General features: G+C 37.0%; 1 protein-coding gene across 1 annotated transcript; it reads left to right on the top strand.

Annotated features, from left to right (window-relative positions):
* Window positions 1-7835: 7835 nt before the first annotated feature.
* Window positions 7836-9470, top strand: LOC105179812 (pyruvate dehydrogenase E1 component subunit beta-1, mitochondrial-like; the record flags this gene model as incomplete). The annotated part of the gene is made up of 5 exons (XM_011103446.2): window positions 7836-8453; window positions 8989-9069; window positions 9176-9202; window positions 9284-9346; window positions 9431-9470. Coding segments are annotated over exons 1-5 (310 nt in total), but the record flags the coding sequence as incomplete, so codon positions are not given.
* Window positions 9471-9476: the final 6 nt, after the last annotated feature.

The raw sequence follows: 9476 nt of genomic DNA, 5'->3' as shown, positions 1-9476 counted from the left end.
TTGTCCATCTCTGATTGCCAACCGCTTATCTCAAAAATTGATGCACGTATTAATGGATGGGAAGGGATTTCATTATCATATGCTGGGCGGGTACAAATCATCAAATCTGTGCTTTCAGCATTGAGTTTTTATTGGGATTCTGCATTCATATTACCTAAGAAAGTCATCAATGAAATTGAGAAGAGGTTGAGGACTTTCCTATGGAAGGGTACGACATCTAGTGGTTACGCCAAGGTAGCCTGGAAAGATGTGTGTCGACCAACGGATGAGGGGGGACTTGGATTCAAGGACATCTCTACTTCTCAATATAATCAGATTGAGATAACCATAATTTACCAATACCTTTGTCCCTTGTGATTTTCATGCCCAATATCTGTCTTGCTTCGCCAAGATCTTTCATGTCAAACTTCCTCGATAACTGATCCTTGAGCCTATTGATCTCCTTGACATTTGATCCTGCTATCAACATGTCATCAACATACAGGAGTAGAATGATAAAAAACTCATCGAACCTCTTCACGTAGCAGCAATGATCAGCATTGCATCTAGAGAAACCTATCTCTAGCATGAAGTTGTCAAACTTCCTGTACCACTGCCGCGGAGCCTGTTTCAATCCATACAGGCTTTTCTTCAGGCGACACACCTACTGATCACCTCCATTATACCCCTCTGGTTGTACCATGTATATCTCCTCCTCAAGATCCCCGTGTAGGAAGGCTGTCTTTACATCCATCTGTTGTAACTCCAGGTTCTCTGCCGCTACCATGCTCAACACAAGACGAATAGTAGTTAACTTGACAACAGGTGTAAAAACATCAGTAAAGTCAATACCGTATCTTTGTTGGAATCCCTTTACTACGAGTCTTGCCTTGTACCGCTTCTTCCTGTCTGATTCTTCCTTAACCCGATAGACCCATTTGTTCTGTAGGGCCTTCTTTCCTTTTGGGAGCTGACACAATTCCCATGTGTTGTTTTTCTTCAACGAGTTCATCTCGTCGTTCATCGCAAGCTCCCACTTGCTCTTGTGGACATCATTGACTGCCTCTGCGTAACATTCGGGTTCCCCACAATCAGACAAAAGCAAGTAATAAAGAGAGGGGGAGTACCTATCTGGGGCCCTTCTCAGCCTCGATTCTCGACCCAGTGCCAAGGGTGTGCTGCTTTCAGCAATCGGTTCCTCCAATGCTGGTTCTGGCTCTATCTCCGTCTGTTCGGTTTCGTTCGTCTGAACTCCCACTGAATCTGTATCTGCTGGTCTCATGATCCCGGAATTTGAAATGTCGAGATCAACAAATTTCCTTTCCTTCTTGTCATCGTCCGGGCTTACCTTCCTGTCATTATACATTACATCCTCATTAAATATAACATTCCTACTGCGAATTATTTTCCGGTTTTGATCATCCCAGAATCTATACCCAAATTCATCAGTCCCATACCCAATGAATGTACATTTAATCGACTTAGCATCCAACTTAGTCCAATCATCGTTCAAAATATAGGCTGAACAGCCAAACGTACGTAAGAAAGAAAGATCCACTTTCTTACCACTCCATACCTCTTCTGGTATCCTGTTGTTCAACGGGACAGAAGGCCCTCGATTGATCAAGAAAGCAGCCGTGTTGACTGCATCTGCCCAAAACATCTTTGGCAGTCCGCTCTTCAATCGCATGCATCTCGCACGCTCATTCAGTGTTCTGTTCATCCTCTCAGCAATGCCATTTTGCTGAGGTGTCCCCGGGATTGTTTTCTGCATTCGGATTCCATGGTCGGTGCAGTAATTCTTGATACCTTCATTGCTGTACTCGCCATCGTTATCCGATCTGAGACATTTCACTTGTAGACCTGTCTCATTTTCCACTAGTGCCCTCCATCTCCTGAATGTGTCAAAGGCATCAGATTTCTTTTTAAGAAATACACCCATACCTTTCTAGTGGAGTCATCGATGAATGTCATGTAGTACGTTGATCCACCAAGAGATGACACTAGTGCTGGCCCCCACAAATCGATGTGAACAAGCTCCGACTTTTCTTTCCTCGGAGTTCTTCTTGTGGTCAAGAAGCTCACCCGCTTCTGCTTTCCGAACACGCAGTGTTCACAATGACCCACCTCTACCGATTTTAACTCGGGTAACCGTCCTTTCGACTTCAGTACGTTCATTCCTTTCTCGCTCATGTGACCCAAGCAATTGTGCCACAGGTTAGCCTGCGATACAGTTCCTGCAAAGGGGATGTTTGAACTGGATCCTCCCGCCATGTAGAGCGTTCCTGACTTTAGTCCTCGTGCCAAAGTCATTGCTCCCCGACTGATCTTCCACTTCGCGTCTCCAAACGTCGTGTGGAATCCATCACTGTCTAGCTGTCCGACTAAGATCAAGTTCCTCTTCAGTCCTGGTATGTGTCACACCATCTCCTTCTTGCCCTTGTTTTTCCCCCTGGACTTTGACCTTCCACAGTATGTACCCCGTGTGCCAGGTCTCCCTCTAGACTTTGTATGTAGTGCAGAGCCAGATGATCCACCTGTTTGCCTTCTACGGGTTTCCTCGTTCAACATCATGTCCCTGATGTTGTCAAACTTCATCTTCTCCTTCCCAGACGAAGTGCTTACCGAAGTAACAACCACATCCCAACTGTCAGGTAAAGATGAGAGCAAAATTAACGCTTTTACCTCATCGTCAAACACGATATCCACAGACACCAGCTGTGTCGTGAGTTAGTTGAAGTCATTGAGGTAATCGGCCACCGACTTCCTCTCCTCCATCTGCAACCTGAATAGTTTCTTCATCAGCATGACCTTGTTTATTGCTGAGGGTTTCTCGTACATATCGGCAAGAGTCCGTAGGACTTCCTTCGTGCTCTTTGCTCCCTTCACATGATAGGCGACATTCCGAGAGAGCGACAGGATTATTGCGCTCATCACCTTTCGATCGAGCACCTTCCATTCTTTATCACTCGTCTTCTCGGACTTCTCTGCAAGTGGTTCGTACAGGTCCTTCCCGTACAAGTAGGCCTCCATCTACATACGCCAGAACCAAAGTTGGAACCATTGAACCGTTCGACTGGAAAGTTTCCCTCCATCTTAACTCCTTGAACCAGGCTCTTGATACCAGTTGTTAGGAAATGGATCGGGTTAAGATGGACAACAGCTGGAATATGAAGGCGATAAAAGACACACGAATTTGTTAACCCAGTTTGAATATAAATCCTACGTCTGGGGGCGATACCAAGCCAGGAGAAAACACTCAAAGAGGAGAAAAATTGAGGAGTACAACACACACACACTTGTATGCAAGTCTTCACCACACGTGAAAGACAACACTCACCCTCGTCTCAACTCTTTCTTTTCTCTCTACTCTATTCTACTTTGCTCTATAAAACAATGCTAATAAGAGTAGTATATATAGCCATGACTTATCCTTTTTCCAACTCAACTTGGGAATTCTAAGTTGAATCAGGTTATCCTTTTCTTCTTCAAATCAATCTTCACAACTTAACAATCTCCCACTTGAAGATTGATTAGCTTTTCTCCACTTCTTTCTTGGTACCGCCGGGTTTGTCCACTCTAGTCATCAAGGCCAGTCGAAGCCGTACACAGCTTCAACTTCGCCATCGCAACCGCCTTGGTCAGCATGTCCGAAAATTTAGAAAAGAAATAAATAAAGAAAAAGACTTAGCTAGAAAAAATGACTGGAAGGCTAAAAATAATACCACAAATAAAATAAAAAGATGTTATATTTGTGGAGAAACAGATCATCTTGCAAATAGATGCAAAAACAAAAAAGTAGAAAGTTAAAAGAAGATATAAAAAATATTAAAAAATATAATCAGTCTCTTACTAATAGACTTGAGAAGATTGAAATTAGCAAAGATAATGAAATAAGAGAAGAAAAAAGGAAGATTTTTTATCCACTTTGGAAATAGTCACTAGTAAAAAATGGAATGTTAAAATTGATTTTTTAATAAATAACAATTTCATAAAAATATTTACTGCTCTTATTGAAAGTGGAGCATATATTAACTTTATTAAAGAAGGTCTTATACCAACTAAGTATTTTGAAGAAACGACCCACTCTTTATCATCTGCCAATGGCCAAAAACTCAATATAAGCTTTAAAATTCCAAAAGCTTACATATGTAATAATAAAAAATATATTCCAACAAGTTTCCTGCTAATAAAAGATTTAACAAATGAAATTATTCTTGAAACACCTTTCCTTAAAAAGATTTTTCCGATAAAGAATATTAATGAAAAGGGTATAATAGGAACCTTTGATAATGAAACAATAAAACTTAGAATTATGTAAGAATGAAATTAATTCCCTAATTAAGAAAAAACTAATTAGGTCCTCAAAATCACCATGGTCATGTACTGCATTTTATGTTAACAAATATGCAGAAAAGAAAAGAGGAAAACCCAGGCTTGTGATAAATTATAAGCCTTTTAATAAAGTCTTAAAATGGATAAGATATCCGATAGGATCTGTTAGATAGATTACACAGGGCAATAATTTTCTCAAAATTTGACTTAAAATCAGGATATTGGCAAATTCAAATAAATGATTCAGATAGATACAAAACAACATTTACAGTCCCATTTGGATATTATGAATGGAATGTTATGCCATTTGGATTAAAAAATGCACCTTCAAAATTTCAAAATATTATGAATGATATTTTTAATCAATTCTCTAATTTTATCATCGTCTATATTGATGATATCTTAGTCTTCTCAAATAGTATCAAGGACCATTTTAAGCATTTAGAAATGTTTAAAAACTTAGTTATCCAAAATGGTTTGGTATTATCAAAATAAAAAATGAGTATTTTTCAGACAAAAGTTAGACTTCTTGGACATCATATTGAAAAGGGAGAAATTATACCCATTAATAGAAGTATTGAATTTGCAGATAAAATCCCTGATAAAATCATTGATAAAACTCAATTACAAAGATTTTTAGGCAATCTAAATTATATAGCCCCATACTATAAGAACCTTGCCCAAGATACAACAATATTATATGATAGGCTTAAGAAGAATCCATCATAATGGACTGATGAACATACAAAAGCAGTTAGATTAATTAAACAGAAGGTAAAATCATTACCATATCTAACTCTTGCTAATCCAAATTGGAAAAATATTATTGAAACAGATGCCTCTAATATTGAATTTGGAGGAATACTAAAACAAATTGATGAAAATATGCAAGAGTACTAGTTAGATTCCATTCGGGGAAATAAAAAGCAGCCCAAAAAAATTATACTACGGTTGCTAAAGAAATTCTTGCTATTGTAAATGTGTATTAAAATTTCAAGATGATTTACTTAATCAAGAATTCACCATTAGGACAGATTGTTCTGCTGCTAAATTTATGTTTTATAAAGATTTTAAACATGATGTTTCTAAAGAAATGTTTGCTAGATGGCAAGCACATCTTGCCCCATTTAATTTTTCTATTGAACATATTAAAGGAGAGACAAATAGTCTCCCTGATTTTCTATCGAGAGAATATATTGATGGAGATGAATCCAGATGAATTTGGAAATGAAATGTTTAGAGGGATGAATATTTCCTCGAAATTCCAAATGGTTGGATGGAAGAATTAGTCATAGGAGAAAGATTCTTTATGAATGGGGTCCATTGGCCTATTTACCAATGGAAATTTTGGGATGAACCAATTGAATATAAGACAAGATTAAAAAGAACTCAAAAAATAATCAAAAAGCGAATTGATAAAATCAAGAAAATAATTCTGACATTCTCATACAATTTTCAGATGCAAATGTCACTGCAGAAAATCGTATTAAACAATTTTGGATAGCAAATTTGCTATACCATTAGCAAATTGCTAGCCTTTATGCTGGCTAATGAATTATCTTTATTTTTCAGGAATGCTCCCCCAAAGGGGAAGAGGAAGAAATTCCTCCTCTAATCAAAGAGGAGGTAGATTTCGAGCAGGTGATATTGTCAGACATGGAAATAGGACCTTAGTAAGGGAAAATATTTCCGGAATTAGAAAATTTAATAACATCCCTGAAAAAGAAAATGAACTCTTCAAACAGTTTCTTGAATTTAAAAAAAGGAACATAAAAAATTAACAACTAATGAATCATCAGCATCTTATGCAAAAATGGTGCAAGAAGATGAAGATGAATTAATTAATTACAAATTTAGTGAACACCACGAGGTAATTATTCTTCTTGAAAATGATGATTTGAGGTGGGAAAATGATCCATGGTATCTAATGAAAAGGTACCTTAATGTTGCATCTTTTTCAACAGGGTCATATAAACCTATGGCACATTATGAATGTATCCTTAAGGCAACTCAGAGTGTTGAAATTAATCATACATTTTCCAGCAATGGGAAGGAATTTAATTATTAAAAAGCAATAATTAAAAAGTTTATCACTGCTGTAGAGTGGGGAATTAACCCATTTAGGGGAAAAAGAATACTTCAGAATCAAATCAAAAAGTACAATAAAGTTTAATTACTGGGACTATGTTGAAGCATTTAATAAAGCTTTTCTTTATGAAAATTATAAAAGAAAACATACATGATTTTTAAAAATTTGCCCATTGGTTTTCCAACAAGAAATACCGAATTGGGTATTCCAATGGTGGATAAGTTTTGGTCCATTAATTTCTATTCTTCCTGAAATCTTCCAGGAATACTATACGGAATGGCTAAATTATTCGCCAAAAACAATCCAAGCAGAAAAATCGAGAAAATGGATTGAAGGAATGACTTCTCTTTATTTCTTTATGGAATTCTCTATCCCATGGATCTGGAAGTGGCTACCAGAAGTAGGAATTACCCTACAAAAAATCCCATACATAAAAAGGAGGTATTGTTCAAAATTTTGGAACAAGTTGATGCAAATTGATACCGAGACCAAGAAATACTATGGTCAAGAAATTATCAATGAGATGGAAGAAAAATTGCAAGAATATAAAGTTCTTGTAGAAAAAGAAGAGAATCAAGTACCCAATCCTTTTGAAAATATCTCCCAAAGAGTTCTGAATAAGAAAGGGGTAATCACAAAAAAATAAATAATTGAGGAATACCTCAAACAAATGCAAAATGATCTAAAAAAAAAACTTTCGGGAATTGCTTCTCCTATGGAGACTTCAAGCAAAACTGGAGAAAATAATTTTCTTGTCTCGCTGGAGAATCTCAGAATCCATTGGAGGAATTTTCTCAAGAGGAATTTCTTGATAATTTATTTAAAGGAATTCAGGTGACATTAAAAGGAAAATCAAAAATGAAAATTTCAAAATCATGTGAAGATAAAAAAGACCTCAAGCAATCGAAATCGGAATCAGAAGAAAGCAGCTTCTCCAAACTAATGAAGAAATAAGGTGACATCAGAGCAAGTCAACAGAATTGACCAAATGACACGTGTTAACAATGAAGTGACACTTGGCAGATGAAGGCCATGCAGACGTGAAAAAATAGTTTCAAGTCTGGACCATATGGTTATTAATATAGCCCCTTCTCCCCTTTTTTCAGAGAGCCCTCGGAAGTCTTCATGTGTTGAAGCAGAGGCACTTGTACTTGTAATTCCTTAGTTATATAAAAAGTTTTATTTTGCATAAGAAGAGATACAAGCTACCTATGAGTTCTCTTATTTAACTTTCTGCATTTGTTACTTTCATTCTTGCTTCTGTTTTGCTTAGCCTAATGCAAGGCTAAATTGAAAAAATAAAACTTAAATACTAAAAAAATACTTAAATATGAAATATATAATTGATACAAACAACACAATATATATATATATATATATATATGTATGTATGAAGGTCATGTTTGTGCAGGCTTCAAGAATGCCACCTCGTCAAAATTGCAGCATTTGTTTTCCTTTTTTCTCTTGCTTTCTTGGAAGTAAAGAGTATGGGCTCCCCAAGGAAAGGGAATTCCTCCTCCCTTACCAATTTGCTTCTGCTACATTTCTTTCCCTTCGTCTCTTTTTCTTGATTTCTTGCCATTGCTTAGACACAAAAAGGGTTCTTTATCCAAATGGAAAACGAAGGAATCAACCATTATGCCAATCATAGTGGTCACAATGGAAAGTCATCAATGAAATAATGTTCTGCTTCTTGTTTTCTTGGATTTCTCTGCACAAGAACCAGAGGAAGTGGAGGACCCAGATTCTTGAAGGTCTCATTTGTAAAAACCCTTCCCACCATCGAACCCTTGCACCTACATTTCTCCTTTCCCCCCTCTGATTACTTCTCAGTACAAGAAAAGCAGGCGCAAAAGAAGGGTTTTCTAAAAATCCCTCCAAAACAGAGAGGAAAAACCAACAGAGGGGTTAGGGTTTAGTACCACTGGCGGAGAGTTTATTACTCCAGTTGATGGAAGCGAAGATGTGTTTCTTTCACCAATCAGCACACCCAGGAAAAGCGGCATTGGAGGTGGATGCGACACAAAAATCCAACAAAGAAAGCCCACTGGTAAAAACCCTCAAAACTACTGATCGCTTCCCACCATCAAACCCCATCCATACCCACATGTTTCCACTTCTCGAATTTTTTATCTCTTTTATTTAGGGTTTCAAAAGCCTGAGCACTAGAGAGGAAAAGTCAAGAAAAAAGGAAAAGAAATTGACTGTTACAGGGAACTTGAGGGGGGAATTGTTGGTTGCTTGGTTTACTGTTACTGCTAATTTTTTTCTGATAATTACTTTGGTAGGATTGATTATCTTGAGAAGAACAAGATGGTATTTATCTGGTGGTTTGTAAAATTACTATAGAGCACGAGATTTATTTGTTTACTTCTTTTACTCCTCTCTGTGAGAGTATTAAAAAACTTGATCATTATGTATAAAAAGTTGGATAGCCAGTTTTTGTGCTACTGATAGTGCAAGTATTTATTGGAGGTGAATGTTCATTTAAGGTTATTCAAGTTTCTATGTGATTTGTCTCTAATCACAGAGACGTATAATACGTTAGTCATGGTGAATGATGTTTCTATCGTCCTTTGTTGCAGATGACAGTCCGTGATGCTTTAAATTCAGCACTTGACGAAGAAATGTCTGCTGATCCCAAAGTCTTTCTAATGGGTGAAGAGGTGAAGTTTTTATTGGTTTGAATGAGAGAGAAAAGTTCTTTCTATGTTGTTGATTTGTACTTTTTGTTCTAATAAACTTTTTGACATGTTTTCTGTTGTTATTTAGGTTGGTGAATACCGAGTTGCGTATAAGGTGAGTGTCAATTCAATTATCACCTCAGGTTTAAGGGAAAATATTGGTCTTACATACTAGTTATTTACACATGTTCATTAGATCTCTAGAGGGCTTTTGAAGAAATATGGCCCTGAGCGGGTTCGTGATACACCTATCACCGAGGTAGGATTTGGTCGTGTAATCATGAATTGTTTATTTGGATTGAGTGATAACCATTTAACGCTCAACCATATAACACTGTTCCAGGCTGGATTTACCGGTATTGGAGTTGGAGCAGCATATTTTGGTCTAA

This window comes from Sesamum indicum, unplaced genomic scaffold (genome assembly GCF_000512975.1).
Source record: "Sesamum indicum cultivar Zhongzhi No. 13 unplaced genomic scaffold, S_indicum_v1.0 scaffold00217, whole genome shotgun sequence".
In the NCBI taxonomy this organism is placed as follows: domain Eukaryota; kingdom Viridiplantae; phylum Streptophyta; class Magnoliopsida; order Lamiales; family Pedaliaceae; genus Sesamum; species Sesamum indicum.
Note: the sequence above shows the minus strand (reverse complement) of the source record. Positions and strands in the feature narration are given on the sequence as shown.